The sequence below is a fragment of the Lissotriton vulgaris genome, chromosome 7, assembly GCF_964263255.1.
Source record: "Lissotriton vulgaris chromosome 7, aLisVul1.2, whole genome shotgun sequence".
Classification (NCBI taxonomy): Eukaryota; Metazoa; Chordata; class Amphibia; order Caudata; family Salamandridae; genus Lissotriton; species Lissotriton vulgaris.
The window spans coordinates 1,525,370,675-1,525,396,657 of NC_141695.1; the positions used below are offsets into that span (position 1 = coordinate 1,525,370,675).

A 25,983-nucleotide genomic window follows, 5' to 3' on the forward strand; every position below is an offset into this window, starting at 1 on the left:
TAATTCCCCTTGCATACTGGCTGCCCCTGGGGGCCAGCTAGCCCACCTGGAACCTCCAGTATGCGCCAGGGGGCTGCATTGCAGAGGTGTAATGAGGCTATGCCCCTTGTTACACCTCTCTGCAACGCAGCCCCCTGCCGCATTTGCAGAGGGGGGACTAATTCCCCTTGCATACTGGGAGTCCCTGGGTCATATTTGCCCAAACACCGATATTCCGAACGATTGAAAATTACTTTTCTTGAGAAACATTTGGATTTGGATTATCATGTCCTATACTTTGGAATTTTTGAAAGACTGACTTTGAGGATGCTATAAATTTATATGCTAATCAAGTGAGAAAGGATCACTTGTCCTGCACAACCATAAGTATGCAGGAAGAACGAAGGGTGTCCCAATATAAAAGACCCTCATGCATGTGATGGGTATAGTGGTATCTGAAGCGGTATATCTTGATTCTCCGCTCTCTAATCATAATCATCAGGTCGATCAGGTTATGCAGCCTCCACCAGGAGGTTCTTACCCAGGTTGATGCAGTAGTGGCGGGCGTTCATCAGGACCGTTAAGTGAATAACGTGAAAAAAGGAATATAATTAATGTGCTCTTAAAAGGTGAGAAGAAATAGGGATGTTAACCTGTTTCTCTGTTTTGGAGGTCTCAATGTACCTCGCGCATATATCTAACGCGCTCCAGTCGATTGGCCGAGCTTCAGGAGGACTATTGCGTCTGATCCTGGCGTCCTCCGTGTACGCGCTGCTCTCGCCGAACCGGAAACCAGTTTGGCGAGAGCAGCGCGTACACTGGTGAATGCCCGTAAGTCCTAATCAAGGCGATTGAGGCAGAAACATGTTCACCACTTTTTAATCTTTTCTCCACTATTATGATACTCTGAGTGCACCTACTACTCATAATCAAGTTCTAAAGATGCACTAATCCCGAGTTTACCAGACCCGAACCCAGACCAAATAAAATTTCCCATATCTGTTTTTTCCGGCCTTTTATATTCCTCATCACTGGCTCACTACTGCATCAACATGGGTAAGAACCTCCTGGTGGAGGCTGCATAACCTGATCGACCTGATGATTATGCACACGTGATTAGAGAGCGGAGAATCAAGATATACCGCTTCAGATACCACCATACCCATCACGTCCATGAGGGTTTTTTATATTGGGACACCCCTCGTTCTTCCTGCATACTTATGGTTGTGCAGGACAAGTGATCCTTTCTCACTTGATTAGCATATATATTCTGGAAACTGAATGATCAACCTTCCACCTCCCCCCTCTTTGATTAGATGCTATAAATTACTCAAGTCTGCCCGCATTGTGTGGGCAAAATTGATACCTAATCACTTTGAATAGGAATGTACTTACGTCTCGTCTAAAATTTGGAAGAAATATCTAGTTATATGACAACAGGATACCGACATAACTTGAAGGAAATAAGAACGCCCTGAAGTTCTGTTGTACAGAACGAAACGTTTCGGCTGGCTGTGGTACATAAGCTTAAGGAAAATAAAAGCATTTGAATGTACACCAAGATTCAGCGCTTCAATAAGGACTCTAAGTGATATGATTTGATTGGACTTATTGTGCAAGTGGTGCTGTGCCAAACTTTGGAATATTCTCCACTACTCTCTACTACTTACTCTCTCCTACTCCACTACTCTCAAATACTCACTCTCTACTACTCATTCTCTACTACTCTATTACTCTCTACTACTCGCTCTCTACTACTCACTCCCTACTACTCACTATCTACAACTCTCTACTACTCACTCTCTACTACTCACTCTCTACTACTCACTCTCTACTACTCACTCTTTACTACTCACTCTCTACTACTCTCTACTACTCACTCTCTACTTCTCACTCTCTACTACTCTTTACTACTCACTCTCTACTACTCTCTACTACTCACTCTCTACTACTCACTCTACTACTCACTCTACTACTCTCTACTACTCTCTCTACTACTCTCTCTACTAGTCTCTACTACTCACTCTACTACTCACTCTCTACTATTCTCTCTCTGCTACTCACTCTCTACTACTCTCTACTACTCTCTCTCTGCTACTCACTCTCTACTACTCACTCTCTACTACTCACTCTCTACTACTCACTCTTTACTACTCTCTACTACTCACTCTCTACTGCTCTCTACTACTCACTCTACTACTTACTCTCTACTACTCACTCGCTGCTACTCTCTACTGCTCTCTACTACTCTCTACTACTCACTCTCTACTCTCTATTACTCACTCTCTATTCTCTACCTCTCTCTACTTCTCTCTCTACTAGTCTCTACCTCTCTACCGCTACCTCTACACCTCTACCTCTACACCTCTACCTCTCTCTCCACGCACACTTATACACCTATATATATGCATATGCATTTATATATATATATCAGCACACACTCGCTTCGTTCAAAGAAAGCAGACGGCACTCCAAGCTGATAGTATTTTTCTTGGTTTATTGGCAGACCCCCTACCCCAATGAAAGACAAACGCGTTTCGCCGTAAAACTGCTTCCTCAGTGTCAAAGTGAATTACAAATCACGCCATTATATCTCCACCTCTCAGTTAACATCAAGAGAGGACTGAGCCAAACCTTGTTGGAAGTATGACAGACATCTTGTAATGTGCAATTATACAGTCTTTTCAATTTGTACGAGGACAATGGCGATTCTTAAAGTGCTCGTGCAGTTAAAAACAAACGGGGAAACCCCATATAATTCATTATGTTATGCTTTCCTTGCTTGGAGAAAAAAGATGCATTCAGCAAAATAAATTCATTCATACATTAGGGTAACGCGGTGTGTAAACAAAACAGTTAGAAATGATAAGGTGTCTTAGGAGTTATTATACTTTGAGAGTACAATTCTGTCCATTTCATAACTCTCTGTACCAAGTCTAAGATATCCTAACAATTATTTACAGTTGGTATATGGACACATTTTGCATTTGTACACCGTGTGTTTCCAATAACTTTCCCTATGTTATTGTACATGCTCCGCGCAAGTACGTATTTCTATTGCCCTGTATGGGCAGATTCTCTGTTTTCCTTTCTCTTGCCCTGTATGGGCTTTTGGTCTCCCTAATCCAAACTTTGTGTATGTGTATATATATATATATATCTATCCTACTGGCGGTCGCCAGTTGGTAGTTATAGTTGGGATTATTTTGTATAGGGAATTCGCAACATTCTATTGGGAATAACTTTGGCGCCGGTTGAAGAATCTGCCTGACACTTTCCTCAAATTTGCCTCGCGGCGCTCCGCTCCTTCCCTGAAAGTTTGGGGGGGGATTCGTCAAGCGGGGGTCGAGATAAAAGGGGGGTCCCAAAACGTGTTTTCCCCACGTTAATTTCCATAGGGCGGTCGAACTCACTTTTAGCCCGAACGGCTGAATGGATTTTCACCAAACTTGGCAAAAATTGTAGGGACTGGTAGCCCGATGTGCCTTTGCTATGTCAAGATATGTGCTCCAGTGGATTTTAAGTAATTTAGGTTAAAAAAAATATATATATCTATAAGCGCGCCCCGGTACGCGCACCGGGGCGTGAATCAGCGCGCTACGCGAGTTTGCGCGCGGAAAGCTGATTGGCTCTTGGGTGTCTGTCAACATTCCAAACAGTCCGGAGCGGCCGCCATCTTGTGTCTCGGTAGGATCGAGACACAAGAGGTGGCAAAAACAAAGGGGGAAATGACCAAGAGGGGGCAGAGTAGACCCCCCCCTGACCCCCTAGGTTTGAAGTGAGGGCCATAAAAGGGCCTCGCGGGGCAAAAAAAAAATATTTTTTTTTTCGATTTGCGCGGGGGGAGCGCCCGGTACGCGCACCGGGGAGCGTACCATGGGGAAAAAAGAATGACAGTTTTTTTTAAATTTCGCTTTTTTTATAAATAGGAGGTAGTTCTAAAAAGAAGTTTTTTTTCTTTTTGTTTTATATTTTTTTTTATTGTTTTTTTGAACATTTTGTACTTTTTTTGGCTTTTATGAACAATTTTATATTTTTTTTGTTATTTTTATCGGGAGGGTTTCTGGCCAGTTCTCGGACCTCTGCTGCAGCATAGTTGTTAGGATGCCGGCGTTGCATGTGGCGAATCATGGTGTTATTGCCAAAAGAGTATTTCTTGTAACGTTCCCCCTTGAAAGTTCAATGCCACAGATTAGGCAAGTAACCCTTGGCGCATTCACTTTTTTTTGGTCCTTTGGGATGGGAAAAAACTCCCAGATTATGTGCTGCTTTGGCCTATATGGGGTATTGTCTTCTGGCAGGAACGTCCTCCTCCTCCTCCTCCTCCTCCTCCTCCTGAGATGCTCCTCCTCCTCCTCCTCCTGAGATGCTCCTCCTCCTCCTCCTCCTGAGATGCTCCTGCTGCTGCTACTGAAGCCATTTTTCAGTCCAAAAAGGTACAGAGAGGTCTATCAATAGGTCTTCCTCACTCAAGGTACAAAGTGAGAATGAGGAAAAAAGGTGGGGGCTTTCATCATTAGGGAAAAAAAACCTGTCCTGAACCAATGAAAAGTGTTATTTTCAGGTCACATGACCAGGGCTTTCATCATTTGGAAACCAAAACCGTCCTGAACCAATGAAAAGTGTTATTTTTAGGTCACATGACCCGACGCGCTTACGCAACGCGCCCAAGGGCGCGTCGCGTAAGCGCGTCGGATGCTTACGTTGCGCGATCGTATGCGCTCGAGTGCTTCCGGGTGCGTTTACGCCGTGCGTATCACGCAGACGCGGCTATGCGATACATCACGATGTTTTCGTTCAAGGCGATGGCGCAAACGGGACGCTCACCGGTACGCGCCCTGGGGTGCGCCGCAAGACTGCGCTTACCGGTGCGCTCACCGGGACGCGCCCCGGGAGCGCTCCAGGACAAAAAGAAAACATGAACAATTTACATTAAAAAAATAGTATTACATAAATATACAATATAGGATTCATTATAAACAAGCACTGGCGTTGCCAATAGGTCTCGCATTAGGAAAGTGTGAGCTATTGGTATTGTAAATGACGATTATTTTTTTAATATGTGTTGGCATTGAAAATATATAAATTAATAGCATTGTTATTTACAAAGCCAATAGCTTACACTTTCCTAATGCGAGTCCTATTGGCTATGGGAATGCTTGTTGTTAGCCAGCAAGGACAGTGCTGTTGTGGTGCTGAGTGATGCTGTTATGGTGCTGAGTGATGTGGTGGAGTCCCAGAGTGATGTGGTGGAGTCCCAGAGTGATGTGGTGGTGTCCCAGAGTGATGTGGTGGTGTCCCAGAGTGATGTGGTGGTGTCCCAGAGTGATGTGGTGGTGTCCCAGAGTGATGTGGTGGTGTCCATGAGTGATGTGGTGGTGTCCCTGAGTGGTGTGGTGGTGTCCCTGAGTGGTGTGGTGGTGTCCCTGAGTGGTGTGGTGGTGTCCCTGAGTGATGTGGTGGTGTCCTTGATTGATTTTGTGGTGTACATTAGTGATGTGGTGGTCTCCCTGAGTGCTGTGTTGGTGTCCCTAAGGTCTGCGGTGGTGTCCCTGAGTGCTGTGTTGGTATCCCTGAGTGGTGTGGCGGTGTCCCTGAGTGATGTGGTGGTGTCCCTGAGTAGTTTGGTGGTGTCCCTGAGTAGTGTGGTGGTGTCCCTGACTGATGATGTGGTGGTGTCCCTGAGTGATGTGGTGGTGTCCCTGAGTGGTGTGGTGATGTCCCTGAGTGGTGTGGTTGTGTTGTTGAGTGGTGTGATGGTGTCCCTGAGTGCTGTGGTGGTGTCCCTTAATATTTAACACAGAAACTGTAGTAATGGCCCGGACTACATTGCAACATTCTGCTTAACAGTATCTAAGGGGATATTTTTTAAGCAAACGAGCCTGTGGACAAATATGTCAAGTAATACCATCCTAAGGGTTTCAATCTATCCATATGAGGTGCTGCGTTACTTAAAAAAGTAGACCAAATCAAGTAATGGGAATTTGGCTAACTTCAGTGGTGTGATCAGAATTTCACCCTGGCCTGATTTTATAGGAGCTGGAGTATGGCGAGATTGGAGTATGGCGAGAATGGAGGATGGTGAGAATTGAAAGTCAGTGAGGGACACAGTAAAAAGAGGGCAGACAAACTTTTGGGATTGTTTAAAAAACATGTTTTTTTCTTTTTTGGGCATCGGAGTTCAAGAGGCGTCAAGAGCTGCCCTTCAAGAGAAGTACATTCTGTGATAGTGTGGACGAAGGGAGGTACCCCGCAGCGGATGTCGGTGCCAAGAAAGGGAGCAGGGGGTGAAAGCAATAGAATAGGCTGTGTGGAGTAGAAGTTGGCAGCGGATTTCGGAGGAGGGGAGAGGGTAGTGAGTGCGTGCGAAGAAGAGTACAGTAGAGAGAAAGGGAGTGGATGGGAGGAGGCCCCATGGAGGAGGAGGAGCGAGAGAGAGAGAGAATGGAATGTGCTTGTGAGATAAGTGCGTGTGTGCACGAGAGACAGAGCCGCTGAGAGTCTTCCAAGAGCACATGAACGCCGGTGATCAGGTCTGTCTCGTGGCCCCTTTCTTGCTGAGTAATCTTAAGAACTCTGCCTGTAATCAAAGCCTATGTCAGCATCTTTACTGCTTGAGCAATGATGAAAAAGACGAACAGATTATCACTTTTGCGCTGTGGACCCGTCTCCCACTAACTGCATGTCTGAAGTCAAGAATGTTAACACTAGTGTGGAGCCACAACCAGAACATGTAACTTATTTGCCCTTAAATTCAGAAACTGAATGTACCGGGATAGGTAAAGTGACACGTTCAACTTGTGGCTATAAGCCTGTGCAATGCCATCGCACATTAAAGCCATGGCATGCTTTTAAAACACACACAAGTGCTTTTGCCTGTTTAGAATGGATTCAAAGTAGCATTGGCGAACAGGAATGAAAACAAGAAAATACGAGAAGGGAGGGGGGAGGAGAGAGTGCGATGCGAGCAGCAGCAGGGAAGGCAATCAAGCGGAAAACGAAAGCCGCCGGGAGAGCCTGGGTCGGGAATGCGAGCGAGGGGAGGCAGGCAGTCAAGAATGTTAACACTAGTGTGGAGCCACAACCAGAACATGTAACTTATTTGCCCTTAAATTCAGAAACTGAATGTACCGGGATAGGTAAAGTGACACGTTCAACTTGTGGCTATAAGCCTGTGCAATGCCATCGCACATTGAAGCCATGGCATGCTTTTAAAACACACACAAGTGCTTTTGCCTGTTTAGAATGGATTCAAAGTAGCATTGGCGAACAGGAATGAAAACAAGAAAATACGAGAAGGGAGGGGGGAGGAGAGAGTGCGATGCGAGAAGCCGGATGGGGGCGGGAGAGCCTGGAGGGGGAGCGTGAATGCGCGAGGGGAGGCAGGCGGATTGGGAGGGAAGCCTGATGGGGGCGGGAGAGCCTGGTGGGTGGGCGTGAATGCGAGAGAGGGGAGGTGCTGGTGTGGGAGGGGGGAGATGCTGGTGTGGGAGGAGTGCTGCTAGGGGAGGAGAAGCCGGATGGCGCGAATGCGAGAGAGGGGAGGTGCTGGTGTGGGAGGGGGGAGTTGCTGGCGTGGGAGGAGTGCTGCTAGGGGAGGACTGGGCTGGGCTTGGATGCGATGCGCGTGCATGTACACGGGCACTGCATGAAAACCGCAGGGCTGAAAGCCCTTTGGTTTGAAGATGTTTTCGCCACATGAATTCTCGCTACGCTCGATGCGCTTGCGCGCATCGATAGGTCGCGAGACCTAAAAATATTACATTTTATACCTACAGAAATTTGCTATTAACCTTTGAAATTCACTGAAAAAACCATAGGTTTCACACCAGTTATAGTTATGAATTAGCATTTTAAAAACCTATGAAATTCACTGAAAAAACCATAGGTTTCACACCAGTTATAGTTAGGAATTAGCATTTAAAAAAACCTATTAAATTCACTGGAAAAAACCATAGGTTTCACACCAGTTATAGTTAGCTGGAAATTTTACTGACATAAAACCATTGAAATTCCCACGTTATAGTTAGTTGGACTCACTATAACTTGCGCGCCTGCAATGAACTGCTGATGACGTCACATATTACATCACTCATGACATGGTCAGTTACATCACTCATGACATCACTGATGACACCATCCTTGTGACAGAGTTACAGACCTCCTTTCAGTGTAATGTAACCACATTACGTGATCCAGTGTTTAAGGAGGAGATCCAAACGGCTATTTTGGAGTATTTCAAGTTGAACACTAATTCCGTTGACTTACCTTCAGTTCTTTGGAACGAGTTTAAGGCGTTCATTTGGGGCGTATCCTCAGGGATATTCACCGCACTCTTCCTAGATTAGAGGCTGGAATCTCAGCATTGGAATCAGACTTCTATCAGTCCACTGATCCGGTCAAGATGGCTGGTATCCGGTGCAAACTGTCTGAGTACCAAGATGAAGCTTTGCGCAAGACCCATTATCTGTGTAGGGAGTATCTTGTGCACAGTTTTGGCGAAAGGGACCGCCCTGGTAGAACTCTGGCTCGTATGCTCCGCACACCACATGCATCATCCTACATTTCCGAGTTTTGAATCTTTGAAGGCTGCACAAGCTTCTCTCCCACTGATATCCTCGATGGATACTTTTTTTGCCCATCTGTACTCTACATCTCCGATAGCGGACGCCACCTGTCTCCAGGCATATCTAGATTTAATGCAGCTGGTCTGGTTATCTGGTGCCTAGCGGGATTTTCTAGACTCCCCGATCACCTTTGACGAAATTTTCTCAGGCAATATCGAACCTTCCTCCCGACAAGGCCCCCTGGCCTTGATGGGCTGCCCCATGCCTTCTAAAAGGAGTATTTGCAGATTTAAGCCCCTAAACTCCTGGGCATGTATCAAGATGCCCTTGTCATCTCGCCGCCCCCCCCCCCCCCCTTCTCCCCCATCCCTCCACGAGGCCTCTATAATTACTCTCTTTAAACCTGACAAACCAGCGTACCGATGCGACTCTTACTGACCCTTGTCCTTAATAATCGCGGGCTATAAAATCTATGCCAAAGTATTAGCAAGCCACCTGCAATTGCTGCTGCCCGTTATAGTGCGTCCGGACCAATCCGGCTTTACTCTTGGCAGATCTACATCCCACAATTTGTGCACCCTCTTTGCTGTGCTACATTACCTGCACCCTCAGGTTCCTGCCGCTGCTGCCTTATTTGGCGCTACAAAAGCATTCGATACACTAGAGTGGGCATATCTTTTTCCTTAGTTGCAAAGGTTGGGACTTGGTATCCGATTTGTGACGCAGAATCCGCTCCCCTACACTCACACCACCGTTTGTGTTTGCCTTAACGTGCTAATCTCAGCCCCATTCCCTGTCACAAGAGGCACTAGACATACCCATTATCCCCTTTGTTATTCGCTATTGCGATGCAGTCTCTGGTGGTATGCTATCGCCAACACCAAGCAGATAGAGACCTGGGTTTCACGTCTCGGGCCTTGTTGTCTCTTTACACGCAGATGATGTCATTGTCACCCTTTATATGAAGTAGTCCCAGACCAATTTAGCACAACTAGTCCGTGAGGTCATAAGATTCGGCTACCTCTCAGGTGTCCAAGTGAACTGGTCTAAATCTGTACTTTACCCTTTAAACTGATCTAACCGCTCCCTTCTCAATGGAATACCCACTGCAATGGGCCTTCAGCTCAGTTAAGTATTTAGGCATCAAGATCAGCAGAGACCCGGACAAGCTCTGGCGGTATAATTATGGTTGGGCCATAGACTGGCTAGAGTGTCGCATACCGATATGGTCTAGAATACCTTTATCTATAGCTGGCCGCATCGCCATCTCAAAATGATTGTATTCCCCAAGTTCCTCTATTTATTTGTCAGCGTCCCAATTCCTCTTACTTCCTGTTTTTTCAAACGCTTGCGGCCAAACCTGATATCACTGGTATGGGCGGGTCGACAACCCCACGCCTCTCATGAACTGCTCACTTTACCACAATCAATCAATCAGTGACACTTATAGAGCGCGCTACATACCCGTAGGGTCTCAAGGCGCTGGGGGAGGGGGGTGCCGCTACTGCTCGAACAGCCAGGTCTTCAGCTTCTTCCTGAAGGAGAGGTGGTCTTGGGTCAGGCGCAGGTCGGCCGGGAGGGAGTTCCAGGTCTTGGCGGCCAGGTAGGAGAAGGACCTTCCTCCTGTAGTCGCTCTTCGGATGCGGGGGACGGCGGCGAGGGCGTGGTTGGCTGATCGGAGGTGGCGTTTGGGAGCGTAGAAGTTGATGCGGCTGTTGAGGTAGCTCGGGCCTTGGTCGTGTAGGGCTTTGTGTGCGTGGGTGAGGAGGCGGAAGGTGATTCTTTTGTTGACGGGGAGCCAGTGAAGGTCTCTCAGATGTCCGGAGATGTGGCTGGTTCGTGGGATGTCGAGGATGAGTCTGGCTGAGGCGTTCTGGATCCGCTGGAGTCTCTTCTGGAGCTTGGCGGTGGTACCGGCGTAGAGGGCGTTGCTGTAGTCCAGTCGGCTGGTGACGAGGGCCTGGGTGACGGTCTTCCTGGTCTCGGTGGTGATCCACCAGAAGATCTTCCGTAGCATGCGTAGGATGTTAAAGCACGCCGAGGAGACGTTGTTGACTTGCCTGGTCATAGAGAGGGAGGAGTCCAGGATGAAGCCCAGGTTGCGTGCATGGTCTGTCGGTTTGGGTGCGGTGCCCAGGGCGGGAGGCCACCAGGAGTCGTCCCAGGCGGAGGGTGAAGAGCCCAGGATGAGGACCTCCGTCTTGTCAGAGTTCAGTTTCAGGCGGCTGGTCGTCATCCACTCGGCTACCTCTTTCATCCCTTCGTGTAGGTTGGCTCTGGCGGTGGCGGGGTCGTTGGTCAGGGAGAGGATCAGCTGGGTGTCGTCGGCGTAGGAGATTATGCTGAGGTTGTGTTGGCGTGCGATGGCCGCGAGGGGGCTCATGTAGACGTTGAAGAGGGTGGGGCTCAGAGAGGATCCTTGAGGGACGCCGCAGATGACTTCGGAGGCCTCTGACTTGTACGGTGGTAGGCGGACTCTCTGAGTTCTTCCGTCGAGGAAGGAGATGATCCATTCCAGCGCCTTGTCCTGGATTCCGACGTTGCTGAGGCGCTGTACTAGGGTGCAGTGGCAGACAGTGTCGAATGCCGCGGAGAGGTCTAGGAGGATAAGGGCCGCTGTTTCTCCGTTGTCCATCAGGGCTCGGATGTCATCGGTGGCGGCGATGAGGGCGGTCTCGGTGCTGTGATTGGCTCGGAAGCCGGACTGTGAAGGGTCGAGGGATCCATTCGTCTCGAGGAAGGCAGCCATCTGCTTGTTGACGGTCTTCTCGATGACTTTGGCTGGAAACGGGAGGAGCGAGATGGGGCGGTAGTTCTTGAGTTCGGTGGGGTCCGCTGTTGGTTTTTTGAGTAGAGCGCTGAGTTCGGCGTGCTTCCAGCTCTCAGGGAAGGTGACGGTGTTGAAGGATGTGTTGATGATGTCTCGCAGGTGGGGTGCGATGACAGCGTCGGCCTTGTTGAAGACGTGGTGAGGGCAGGGGTCGGTTGGTGATCCGGAGTGGATGGAGTTCATCGTGCGGATGGTGTCTTCGGTGCTGATCGGGGTCCAGGCGTGGAGGGTGGTGGTGGGGGGTGGTTGTTCGGTCACGGTGTGCAAGGTAGGCATGGAGCCCCAGATTTGCAGCTGTTTGCTTTGTGTGCTCAGGCCCACTTTTTACATTACTGGATTTATCCTACGCCATGTTGCAGTAGAATTAGACGGAGCCTCCCCGTGGCCGCTCTCCACTGCCCTTTTCCTCCCTTACACGCCGGCCAGAGCCGAGATTGATAACATGCATTGTGTCCGTTGGGCCTGAGGTGGGCTCAGGAGGCGCATGGGTTGTCCACAGCTATTCGCCCCCATGGTCCCAGTCACCCGTTTTTGCCGCCCCTGTCATGAGTCAAACTCTGCATTCATTCATTTGCTGATCTTTACCAGGCGACCAATTCCTGGCTCCTCCTAAATCAACTGTTTCAATTATTGTTACGTTGGTGGACACGCTCCTATACTTTCAGCTGTGTGCAATGTGCCGTACGCCACACAATACCTTTTCTAACCCCCTGCTGTCACTAATAGCGCCGGAACACATTTACAAGACACTGTCTCCCCGTAAATTAATACCACGCCTCTATTGTCTTGCACAACAATCCCTCTGCACGTATCCCGAAGGCGATATCATCATGGAGAGCAGACCACGCCACCCCCCTATCGGATGCTCAAATGTCTTACTGTTGCTCTGTACTTAAAAAGTGTTATTCCCAAACTACCGTCTCCCTCTAATTTCAAATTTCTCCACAGACGTTATCGCACTCCGGCCCCGCTGCGAAGGATGCGGCTCTCTCTGGACTCGTACTGTCTGCCAGTGCTGCCACGCGCCAGACGCAGATATGATGCATTTGGCATGGTTATGCCCCATCAGTCGTGGCGCTTTGAACAGAGGGTTTCAGCACAATAATTGTAATCGTGGGTGTGGCTGTTCCCTTCTCCCCACTCACTGGCCTGTTGGGCGACGTTAAGGAGATGCCTAGTGAGTGTTGTAAGGTGGTCGCCTTGATGCTTCTTCTTGCAACACGCAGAGTTGCCAATAACTGGGTTAGGTCCCGGCCCCCTAAGTTCAAAGACTGGACATAGTTTACTGCCGCGAACAACCTTCGTCATATTGGGAATTGCTGGCTCCGAATGCCCGTACCCAGGTTATATGGGAGCCTTTTACCTCTTCGTACGGGCAAGACCCTAGCTATGACAAGGTGCACAACACTACCCCGCAGGGCACACCCTGCCCTAATCCACTGTAAGAATGGTTTGTGATGTTATCGCTTAACCTACACTTCCATGCAGCTAACCGTGAGGGACCAACGGGATTGTCTGCTCTGGTGAACTGCGACGAGGGCTTCCCGCTTTCAGCCTCTATACATGGAATCATACCTGATGTGGCATCTTGGTTGGGATTTTATTTCATAAGCCACACTGTCAGTATCATCCTTGCAATTGTATGTACATGGCTAATGCATATGGGTCATTGTTAACTGAAAACATGTATTTTTATAACCGAAGTCCTACTATTTAAGTCTTATGTTTTTTTGCATGTTTGTGTACATGGTTTCATTGTGTGCACCTTGTGTGGTGTTTGGCTGCAGGAGCTACACAAGCTAGTACAGAGGTACCGGCAGGAGAACTTTGCCCTCCAACGTGGATCTGACCATCAGGAGGAGCGACTACGCATTGACATCATTCGGTTGAGGGACCAGCTGCAGACAGAGAGTCAGGTGAAGAGCAACCTCCAGGAGATCATGCAGAACCAGCTGGACACGCACCGAGAGGAGAGTGGTGAGGATGGAAGAGGGGTTCAGATGACAGTGGTGTGGGTGAGCGGAAATATGGGGTGCGGAAGGGAGGACAATGGTGTGAGGGGAGTGGAAAGTAGTGATAGATTAGCAGAAAGGGCCTGTTGAGTGGGAGGTCGACGAGACATCCAATTAGCTTATTGTGCATGCAACAGAAATCTGAGTGCAGCCTGCATCGCAAACCAGTAGGGCACCTCACTGGTAACTATTTTCTACTTCAGATTCCTTATTGCAAGCTGTAGGTCAACAGTTTGTATATTAACTGGGCTAAAGCAGTGTTTTGTCCTTTTGAGGTTGAAACGTAAGATCATTGGGTTGGGCAATAACAACTGCTTTTACAATGCTAAGATAGGACAGTGGCAGGGATACTAAATGACCCCATGTTACCAGGATAAACATTTTTCAGTGCAGGGTTTTCTTTTTGCAAATCATTGCTTTCTGGTGTTTTAGTCTAGATGACTCAGTTGAACAGAGCCAGGACTACACAACACAGAATCACCAGTTTGTTACAATAACACCCCATACTGACAGTTAGATGACCCAGTGACACGTTGTTACCTCTCACCTAGTACTCTTATCCAACTGTGTTTAAATGCTGGATAAAAAACATGCTAATGCAAAGATAGAGGGAACAAATGGCATTGATATAGATGAGAGGACACCTAAAGAAACGTGTCTTCTAGAGAGGTAGAAAGGGAGAGACGTTGTAATTTCCACTTTTTAAGAGTAGGTGTTGTTTAGTATTGAAGGCACTGTAATTGTATGTGGGTAGGTGAGTGAGTGTACAGATTATTATTCCCCTCCATATCCGACATGGAGAAGCCATTTGCATTAGGGAGGGCCAAAACAGCAAGTCATTTTCATCATGTTTTCCTCTGTTTAATGATCAATCTGTCTCTTCTTGACTTTCCACGGCCTACCCCTACACGGCACAGAACTGCTCCAGGGTGAGTACAGCTGCCTGTCTCGTTTGCTGTGAGGCTGTGGGTGGGATTCAGTTCCAGCGTTAGGCTGATCGAGACTCACTTGAGTCTTTTTTCCCATTATAGCGAGCCTTTCCAGTGTGAAGATCGAAATGAAGAGACTGCGGGAGGCAAGGAAGGAGGTAAGAATCTTGTTGAGGGGAGAAGGTCGAGGCTAATGAGCAACAAAACACACGCTGGGGGATAAATCGCATGCAGGCGTTCGTGCAGAAGGAGGCAAGATGTTGGGAAGAGGAGAACTGTGGTGCTTGAAGGGTAAAGGGAATGTGGTAATGGTTGATGCAAATGAAGTGGGGTCTAGAGATCGTTGGATTATCCTTTTTTATGAATTGTTTTTGAAGAGGGGCCAGAGAGTTGATGCACGACATGGGATTATTTCATACTTCCTGTAGAAAATAGCTAACGGTCGGCGGGTGAAGGAAGAATTGTCAAGCTTGTGCTTCCAGTGATATTGCTTAGAATACGTATGCTGCACAGCTCAGGAGCCTGTCCTTGGACATTGGTGTCAACTTTCACCCCTGTGTCCATGCCTAATCAATTGTATTTACTACTCCTGTGTCAGAGAGGCCAGAGGTCTACTTTGCCAAGGCACAAAATGCGTGTTTACGAAGAATTTATCTTATTGTGAATCTGCTATGTGTTATGTGTTTACTGTCATGATTAACAAGCATTGGAAATGCAATAGGTCTCGCACCATTAGAGTTAGTGCTTTTAGAATTGTTTATGGGTTTTTTTTGTAAATGTTTAGCATTTTTGTTTCCTGTAGCCAATGCTAAAGTATTACAAATAAAAAAAGCCATAAACATTTCTAAAAGCTCTAACTGAAATGGTCTGAGAACTGTTGCACTGTGTGAGGGTGAGGGTGAGTGAGGGTGAGGGTGAGTGAGGGTGAGTGAGGGTGAGTGAGGGTGAGGGGTTGAGGGTGAGGGGTTGAGGTTGAGGGTGAGTGAGGGTGAGGGTGAGTGAGGGTGAGGGTGAGTGAGGGTGAGGGTGAGGGGTTTTGGGTGAGTGAGGGTGAGGGGGAGTAGTTGAGGGTGAGTGAGAGTGAGGGTGAGTGAGGGGTTGAGGGTGAGTGAGTGAGGGTGGGTGAGTGAGTGAGGGTGAGGGGTTGAGGGTGAGGGTGAGTGAGGGTGAGGGGTTGAGGGTGAGTGAGGGTGAGGGGTTGAGGGTGAGTGAGGGGTTGAGGGTGAGGGGTGGAGGGTGAGTGAGGGTGAGGGGGAGGGGTTGAGGGGGAGGGGTCGAGGGGGAGGGGTTGAGGGTGAGTGAGGGTGAGTGAGTGAGGGTGAGGGGTTGAGGGTGAGTGAGGGTGAGGGGTTGAGGGTGGGTGAGTGAGGGTGAGGGTTTGAGGGTGAGGGGTTGAGGGTGAGTGAGGGTGAGGGGTTGAGGGTGGGTGAGTGAGGGTGAGGGTTTGAGGGTGAGGGGTTGAGGGTGAGTGAGTGAGGGTGAGGGGTTGAGGGTGAGTGAGTGAGGGTGAGGGGTTGAGGGTGAGTGAGGGTGAGGGTGAGTGAGGGTGAGGGGTTGAGGGTGAGTGAGGATGAGTGAGAGTGAGGAAGATCACCTGCCAATGTGAGCCCAGCATTCACTCGAAAACTGAACTCCAGTTGTCTTACAGGAAGTATGCAGCGGGCGTAGATAAATGGGTGAATAGTTGCGACAGTCAGAGAAAGTGTATCAGGCCCTGCGAAGATTATATTTCTATAAAGCGTACTGGAGCTTTACAAGGCCCCTTACTATGTCAAACTCAACCCTACTTGTTGGGCCCTCCGAAGGAGGTGAGGCTGGGTTGGAACAGAGGGAATCGAATCAGTAATTCGAAATAGTGCTCCCAGACATGTCACATTGGCGCTAGGCAGGAGTAAGTACGCCATCTCTGCAAAGAATGCTCATCAAACCAGAAGGCAAAATGAATATAGTTTCTACCCTGGGAGTCATCCATTAATTCTATTTTAAAGTGCCCCAGAAGTAAGGCAATGCAAGAACTCAGTTAAAGACGGTGCGAGATAACTGTATTCTAAACTTTTTTTTTCCAAACAAAAGGGGGCAAGAATTGTTCAGTTACAAAACAGCTGAACGAACTGCACTGTGCGAGTTCTTTGCTACCCATATCTTTGCGAGGTAAAGTGCACTTCAAATTAATATTTTAAAATCGAACTTACGTTTAGGGTGCGTTTACAAGCGTGTGACAGATTCTAGCAGTTGCAGCCAATGAATATTGATACAAAAACAAATTCTTCACTTTTCTAGGGTAAAAACAAATATTTTTTTCTGTGGGGCTCGTAAAATAGAGCATGGAAAAATAAGGCTGCGCCTGAATTTAAATGAATAAAAGCCCTCACAGCGCTAAAAACAGACATCCGTAAGGAAGAGTCGCCCACAGCGTGAAACATAAAAGGGTATGCAGGGCTCTGGAAGTGTATGCTACCTCTCACATACGTACATTTTATTTAGTTCGTCCACGGACGTTATTGTATTCGAGAACACAGTGCATTGTTTCTCACAGCAAACCAGACAGCAATAGACACGGCAGTGCCATGTTATTACTACTCATTGAAATGACGTTGCAGACACAGCAGCTGGTTTAATAGATTGCCTTTTAATATATGGGTATGTAAATAGGGGGTTGCCTTACACGTCATTGTAGAGGCTGCCATGGTTTTATAAAACACATCCTTGCCCTCTCCGTCCCCTTAAAGAGGGCCGATGGCCAGCCTGGACCAGCAGCAAGTGCTCTTGGACTCCAGTCCGGTGAGGAGGAGAAGCAGCTCAAACACTAGGCTTCGAATAAAAAAAAATGCGACACGGCGGGCAGGGGAGGGGGCGGAGCGGGTAAAATAAACAAACGAGACGGAGGGAAGAGAGGGGAGGGGGGAGGAGAAATGCGACACGGCGGGAAGGGGAGGGGGCGGAGCGGGTTAAATTAAACAAACACAGCTGGTTTAATAGATTGCCTTTTATTATATGGGTATGTAAATAGGGGGTTGCCTTACACGTCATTGTAGAGGCTGCCATGGTTTTATAAAACACATCCTTGCCCTCTCCGTCCCCTTAAAGAGGGCCGATGGCCAGCCCGGACCAGCAGCAAGTGCTCTTGGACTCCAGTCCGGTGAGGAGGAGAAGCAGCTCAAACACTAGGCTTCGAATAAAAAAAAATGCGACACGGCGGGCAGGGGAGGGGGCTGAGCGGGTAAAATAAACAAACGAGACGGAGGGAAGAGAGGGGAGGGGGGAGGAGAAATGCGACACGGTGGGAAGGGGAGGGGCGAAGCGGGTTAAATTAAACAAACAAGACGGACGGAGGAGAGGGGAGGGGGGAGGAGAAATGCAACACGGCGGGAAGGGGAGGGGGCGGAGCGGGTAAAACAAGACGGACGTGCACGCGCTTTTAAGCTCAATGCGCATGCGCATTGAGCTTAAAAGTCACGGGCACTGCAAGGAATCGCCACGATTCCTTGCAGTGGATAAAGAGTGGATAAGCCCCCATAGTCTCGCTTGCTCGATGCGCATGCGCATCGACAGGCGAGACCTAAAAATCTGCTAATGGCAAGTTAAGTTTGGACCCTTAGATTGGCTCTTGGCCTATCGGGTACTCTGGTACTGACAGTTGGGCTGAACTGAAAGGGATAGTGAGTAGTTATTGTGGTTAACTAATGGTCCACGGGCTCAAAAATCAGCCAACACACTGGCCTGTTAAAGCTGACCCATCTGGTAATGCCAGAGTGCCCAATAGGCCAGGCCAACAGTGCTCTTTTGTGCAGTCAACTATTATTATGAAGGTTGGTGTTTAGTCATTTCAATATCTGAACATAGTAAAGGCTTGCATGGAGGACCACATAAACAATGGGATGAACAATTACAAAAGTTACAATATGGAAACAGAAGGCTAGTTTATTTTTTTTGTTGGGAAATAACTAAGTTTCTGAATATCTTAAAATGGTCCATTGGTTTTTATAAAATAATCGATTTTCAAATGCTATTTAAGAATGGATTTGACTCCGAAAGTGTTAGAAAGCAAATGCAGGGATGTAACTCCACCAGACAGCTATCATCTATCGATCTGGTCAAATAATTTTTTTGGGTAAATTGTTTATAAACCTGGCTGTTGTAAAAATGTTCTTGTTTGTTTAGTGATGGTGACTGTCTCTTTTTGATCGTCTACAAATGCTGTGAGTAGCTTTCCAAATATAGTTAAGGGAATGTCGTATGACTTTTTTTCAAAGGTTCCTATTCTCCTTTTGCAGAGTTTTCCACAACAAGTTTTTTAGTAGAGAAAGCTTTTCCCGTATTCCCGAACCGAACGTGGGGGTGTAGCGTCCCCATTCCCACCTTGGAAGTAAAGTTACATAAGCCTGAAACGTAAATCATTACGTATTTCCAGGACAAAAAGACGACCGGTCGAAGTTTGAGCAACCTCACAATTGTACATGTTTGTGGACATTCACAGTCTTCCTAGACAAACCACACTCTGGAGCACCTTCTTCTCACTCTGAATGTGAGTGAGGATTTCTAGGCACACTTCAAACCATTTATGTCAGCTGTGAATCCCTTTGGAAATTCCTGGCTGACGTAACAAAAGCACATTTTGTCAAAAACTTACATTTACAAGCAAATTTACCTTTGCATTACAAGTAAGCCAAACATATAATTGTGGCATGTGTAGCTGCTTATACACATGTTATGCATAATGCTGCCATCTAGTGTTGGTTCATGCATGTGCAAGTTGTTTTACTTCAAAGAAGACTTTTTAAGTCATCAGGCCCCTTCTAAAGAACCTGAATCTGGATATCACGGACTGCAAAACTTTTCGCCCGATTTAATTGCTTCTTGTTCCAGCAAAGATTCCGGAGAAGCCCCTTAATATTCACTTGATGAAAATCACAGAATAGAAGCATTGGCTTAATGATTCCCAGTTCGGCTTTAGGAAACATCATGGGACAGAAACTGCAGTTTAATTCAGCCACGCACTGCATAAAGCGGTTAGTGGGTGAAGGGCAGAGTGTAGCGTTGATACTCTTGGGCTTATCAACGTCATTTAATTCCATCTCAGCTCTGCTGCTGCTGGAGAGACTTCAAGGTCTAGGCATTTCTCACCAAGCCCTACCCTTTTGTCTTCTTTCCTCCAGGAAAGATCTCAAAAGGTGAAGGTAAAGCACTTTTACTCAGTCTTTTCCCTGCCTTGTGGAGTGCCGCAGGGCTCATCTTTGAGCCCCACACTCTATAATCCCTATGTGCCAAACCACCCCCAGCAGCAATAATCCACACATTCGGAATGAAGTCAGTGTCATATGCTGGTGACACTCAAACTATGGTGCAAATTCCTAAGAACTCATGCTTGTTTGCAGAGAATGTCTCCTGATGCATGTCTATAGTGGCAGAATGGATGTCTTGTAACTCTTTAAAACTTAACAGGGAAAAGACGGAAGTGCTGGTTTTTGGTTCAGGAGCACATAGCTGCAATAGCAACTGCTGTCCACACTCTATAGAAACTTGCCCGATCCCGGGGAATAAAGCTAAGAACCTTGAAGTTTTAATTGATTTTGAACGTAACCTCAATTCCCAATCGAATTGTACAATAGCAAACTGCACCTGGATCATAGGGATGCTTAAGAAAATCTTTCCGTTTATTCACCAGTCTGCCCGTAGGCAGGTCGCTCTGGCCCTGGTAATGTCCAGACTGGACTTTTGCAACTCATTGTACCTGGACTCAAATAAGAATACACAGCATAGACTCCAGGTGGTTCAGTATGCACTGGCCAGACTTAATCTGGATATCCCCAGGCGTCAGTCGGCTGCTAGGGGATTGGAGGCCCTTCATTAGCTCCCCGTCAAAAAGCACGCATTATGTTCAAATCTCTTTGTATTGTACATAAGGCTCTTTATCTCCCTTACCCAACAAGACAAAAAGCTATGTTAAACTGGTATAGCCCAGGTAGATATCTTCAATCATTGCTTCAATTCCAGCACACTGTGCCGAGAACCAAACAAAAGAAATGGGGTGGCAGAGCATTCTGAACGGTTGCAAGCCGACTCTGGAATACCCTTCCACAAAACCTTAGGGCTATTTCTCAGTTCTGCCTTTTAAGAAGGCTCTTAACACCTTCTATGCGCATGACTGAATGGTTCTCTCATGAGCATAAGTGCCAGTGTGCTCATGACGGAACCAATCTGTCATTAGCACACATTAAAAAAATCCCTCTGCTCTAAACAGCAGAGGGATTCCCCATTTTTTTCTTTTTGCTTTGGGAGGTGGGGAAGAGCTTCTCCAACCTCCCAAAGCTTACTGGCTGCTGTCATTGTATTGACGATCGCTCTCATGGTGCGCCGCCATCATTACAATGAAAATGAAACGCAGTTTCTGTTTTACAGTTTCGCTGCTTGTGGGTCTATCTCAGCCCCCCGAGCACCGAACAACATCGGAGATGTATCGTTGGAAAGGGAGAATCCCCCCTTCCCAATAGCAGTCTTCTCTATTGGATCCCTGCTTGGGGATCACATCATGAGGGCGATCCCTAAGCAGGGATCCACCCACTAGCCACCAGGAAGGGGGAGCGGCTGTGGAAAAAGGTAGGGCTAGGACCTTTCTCAGGATTTGCCCGGCGCTAACCGCCCTTGTACCATTCAAGTTTTACCAAGCAATGAGGCAGGCGCCGGAGACCAGAAGGCAGGAAACAGAAGTTTATTCCGACGGAGCAGAACACATCAGATCAGACAACAAGGTATCGTCTCGAGGTGCTCTAACAACTGAGCTGAGACTCAGCCTTTTATACCTTACAAAACACTTGGCATTACAGTCACAGCATTGTGAAACAAAGAAAAGATAACCCCATAATCCTCGTGTCCATCCTACCCCACATGTGTTCATAATAGGGACCCTTGACCTGCTGATAAGAGAGGGGGCAATGACGCAGCTGAATGTTCCGCTGATTATTTGGATGTGTGCGCCTGATCGTAGCCCAGGGGGTGGGGAGACCAGGATCAATAGTGGGTCCTTTGAAGAGGAGTGACTTCATACAATAGAGGGCAGTAAATGGTATCTCCTGGCTTAGGCGATGGCCTCGGACATGTGTGGTCAGTCGGACTCGGGGGAAGGGGTCATCAAAGGAGTGGTATTCATGCCGCGTGGACAATCGAGCGCGGAGGGAAGGCTTGTCAACAGAGGGGCATTCATGGAAGGAAAGGAGGTGTTGGACAGGCGCGGCCGTGACTCCCAAGGACAGGGTCTTGCAGAAGGAGAAGGTTTATGACTTGTCCATGTGAGGGAGAAGGAGGGGGTCAGGGTGCGCGCAGGGTCAGAGTCGCACAGAGAGAGAGAGAGGTCTTATGACCCGTACATGAGAGAACAGGGGCAGTCAGATACAGCTGGGGGGCTATGTCAGCTGAGGCGAAGGATGCCTCTTCAAGAGGGAAATGGGGGGGGTGCCTGGGTCAAGCAGGAGGGTTGCCTTTCATAGCAGGGTCGCGCAGAGTGCTGGGTTTCATGGTCTATGCATGTGAGTGTGGGAGGGGGGTGCTCAAATGCGCGCAGGAGGGAAGCCAGTGATTCTAATGAGTGGGCAAGAGGCCAAGGTGCCTAAAATGGCTGTCATGTACATATGGGCACGGGCTTTTACTGGCGGAGTGATACGGTCAATATTTTATGGTATTCATGGTGCATACAGGGAGAGGAGTGGGAAAAAGGGAAATGAACGCTGCTTATGTACATCAATTTTTCTATTTTCCACAGTCGCCCCTTTTTACATAACAGAGTTCATTTTTGTAGTTGATGGGGGTACATATAAACAATGAAGTTCATTTTCCTATCCTTCCTAGTTAAGGGGCGTACATATAAACATGTGGTTGATGAAATAGCATTTGTCGATACTAACATATTGCATAAAAATCATGAACAGTTGGTGCGATTGGCAAAATGCAGTACATAGGAAATTGCATTTGTCGAGTTCCTATCATTTCAAAAGCACTACATAGCATAAATGTTTCTGACTTAAAAATGTGACCAATGAACATTTTGACCAAGCAGTTGAGGGCGGAATCAGTTCAATAAGATCTCTTCGTCACAGTGTCTTTTTAGTAGTGAGCCATCACTGGTAGGCTCTAGTCCGTGTCCTTTCGTTGGCGCTGTTGAGCACCGGCGGTGGAGCTATAGGTCCAGCTCGGTTCTATCCTTACGCGTTGCAGGGTGCGGTCAGTCCTCTGCTGTTAGACCACAGTCCTGTTCCCTAACCAATCCTTTTAGTGGCGCCTTAAGTTTGGCACCTATATTTCCGTGGCGTAACCCCATTTCCATCTAGATGCTGTTCTTCCTTTCAGCAGAGAGTCGCATGGAAAAGAGGGTGTGTTGTTTCGATAGTCGATGGGAGTGAGAGGGCGGAGTGGGGGCAGATTTCCTGGGACACACCAAAGGGACCAAGGGAGCAATGGATAACAAGCAAGCGGGCCCATCAATCGGGCTTGAAAAGAGGGACGGAGGCTCCAGGCACACGTGGGTTGGCGGACAGAGAGCTTCAGGACAGCCCTTCATCCTTTCTTTTACCGCCTCTGAGGGTGCTGCCTCGTCCCGTTTCTTGTTGTGCTGCGGCTCCACCTTTGGTCGAGGTCGCATGTGTCTCATGATCTGCAGCCACGCTGTGCGTCACGTCCGGCCCTTCTCCTCCGGTGATTGAGTATCTTTAAATGGGTAAAAACAAGTTTTAGAGACCTGGCAGGAGAAGAGATTTTTACATTTGAATTCCACTCGCAATCCTAGCACCTGGCGTTATGCTCATTGGTCATAGTCAGAAGTCTATTAGCATGAAGTAAGTAGGTGGGTATTTCTACTGCGTTCGCACCAAGTCTAATCGGCGTTCGTTCATGACATATATGGACAGAGGTCAGACTCCTGTCACTTGCGTATTTCATCAAAAACCCCAAGATTGACAACATTCAGGGGAGACTCGTCCTTCTAACCCGAGCCTTAACAGTCTTACATTTCCCTTTAGAGCTTGCTAACTCTTTCAAACAGAGCGGGGTGTGCAATCATTGAAAGACACGGTCAAACAGGTGTTTCTCGATGGGCTGCAGTTACTCATGGTCATCATATATACATATCGGGGACAGTAGCTGGGGTCAATCAAGTGGGGCGGGGACGCTTCGGGCATTCGTGTTTGGGTGCAAAGGGGTGGGGCAATCTGGGCATTGGGGGTCAATCTGGACCTCAGCGCTTGTCTCTAATGAACAAAAAAATAAGGTGCCATTGACATACAGTTCCCCTATAAAAGGCCAAATTGGGGGACCTTAGTCGTCTTACCTGTCCTTTCCTTCTCAGCCAATTCGAGTTCATTCATTTTGTAGAAAGGAGAGGTAGTAATATAGCGAGATACAGTCATTTTAGTTTTGGTCAATTTCGCTGAACACCTTCGCGTTCAATAAGTATCCAATCAGACTGGTGCCGACGGGGCACAATATTACCATACAAAAAGGATGGGACAGGGGGACTCTCGTAGGGAGTGAGAGTCGTCCGCAACCTAAACGAGCCATTCGGTACACGTATGACATGTAGAGAGAGGGAGAGAGAGAGAGAGAGAGAGAGAGAGAGAGACGTGTACGAAAATAGGTCATTTAGTGTGCTCACAACACAGAACGACAGAGGTCAGGTAACACGCAAACGCAGACAGAGGGAAGACATAAACCCGTACATTACATACACACAAACTCAGACAAGGGAAGACAGTACATGTGTTACATACAAAAGAGTTCACGACAAAACATAAAACAATTATTGGCCAAACAGAACTTCTGCATGCTGTGCATCTTTAGTATCCTATTTATCTACGTGCTGAGCTCTTTTTACCTTTTTCCTCCTTTTCCTCTCATTTCCCTTTTCGTTTGTTATTTCTTCGAGCCTTCTCATTTGCCAATACTTACACCTCGATTAGTTGATCAGAAATTAACCTGGTCGCGCTATTTACTCATGGTTGGATCTTAAATCATTTTTCAGTTTCTTCCTTTGGTGGGAAGTTCTCCAGGCTGAGGCAACGGCAAGTATTGATCGGGAGAACAGTCGGACAGCTTGGCTAGATCTATAATGTGAGAAGGGGGGGGGGGAGCAGTATTTTTGAACATCAGCAACATTTCTAACTTCCCAGACGGCAGCAGCCTTGGTAACCCTAACTCTTGCATTTTTCTTCTGTCCTTTCCCTACCTAGTCAAATGTCTAGTTACGTTCTTTAACGTGTTATCTCAAGTCAATTTTCGTCATACAGTACCCGTCAAGTCTCTATGTCAGTCCATCCTCCCAGCCGTTCTAACGTGCTAATTTCCAGTCAATTTCCGTCATACAGTACCCGTCGAGTTTCTATGTCTGTCCATTTTCTCAGTCGCTATGCTCTAATGGAGGAACAGTCATATTTAAGTCTATGTCTCTAAAAACTTATCGTCATAAGGACTATGCTCATATTCCCTCCTTCCCTTTTTCGTCGGTTGTTCGATCATCGTTCTCCCATACTTCAGCCGATGTTCCAACGCGACCTGCAGAAGGGAGGAGAAAGAAGGGGTGGGGGGCAGCATTCAAACCTCATCAGCATGCAGTAATCCGGAAATGTTTTTACCTACCACATACTCGACCTATCTCCACGTAGTGCATTTCTTTGCCATCTCGGCGTTTAAGCCCAGAGGGACCAGTAGCGTCAGATAGATAATCATTGATGATCTGCGTATCTACATGAGTTGCTTGGTCGCGACCCCTTTAGGTTGCGTGCAAGGGTGGCGATCAGGTGGCATTTCTGTGGTGTCGTTTAAAAGCGTCTAAAACACTTTTCCGGCTGTCTGTCGCACATAATGTAGCTGCTAAATATCGGGTCCTTTTTAACCTTCAGCCTTCATCATATTTTCTCGTTGCTCACAGTAGTAATACATTCAAAACTCATTAATGCAACCACTACAACTATGCTTTCTTTTTCAAAATACTTTTAATAAAAAGTGCTGGTGTATAAAATACAGGCCTACAACCCAGTGGACCAGCCACGGAGCAGATTGGAACTGTACATAGGAAGAAAGAAGTTGATGGCAGTTCATTGCATAAAGTGCGGCAGTGCAATAAAATCGTATCGAACTTTACTACAGAGCAGGCATGATGCATATCAAGAATTCAGTTTTTCAATTAGTTCATTAATTCATTATCCAGATGCTCGTTCACTGTCTAAATTACACCAATTCATTGTTCCCATTCATAATTAGTACCCACCCTAAATCAATTCATTGTCCAAACACATGATCAATATCGGTATTGCTTTTCTTCTCTAAGCTCATAATCACTATCCATCTTATCGACTTTCATTGTCCAAAAATGCACACGTATCTCAGAGCATCAAGATTCGAGCGATCCGGGTGAACAGGGAGTTTGAAAGTTTGTTTTGTGCATCGGCGCCATTTTGGGCGAGGTCAGGCAGGTTCCGGTATAGTCAGAATGTCTCTAATGACTCATGGTTGGACCAGAACCTTCCGTTGGCAGTTCAAAAAGTTTTTGTGCAATGTGGTAACAGTCTAACAATATGGACCATTTAGTCAAAGAGTGGGGAGGGCGGCAACAATTTTCCTACCGGGTCACTCTGGTGTTCCACCGGAACTGAACAAGTCTGTACCTTGGCTGTGTTTTAGCC

At 47.4% G+C, this 25,983-nt stretch overlaps 1 protein-coding gene across 1 annotated transcript in view; it reads left to right on the forward strand.

The window, feature by feature from the left end:
- RABEP2 (rabaptin, RAB GTPase binding effector protein 2) overlaps nt 1–25,983 on the forward strand; it is a 305,401-nt gene that overhangs the window by 162,378 nt on the left and 117,040 nt on the right. The window contains exons 9-10 of the mRNA XM_086932395.1: nt 13,164–13,353; nt 14,420–14,475. Coding sequence (XP_086788521.1) covers nt 13,164–13,353; nt 14,420–14,475 — 246 coding nt within the window. The remainder of the gene's footprint in view (nt 1–13,163; nt 13,354–14,419; nt 14,476–25,983) is intronic.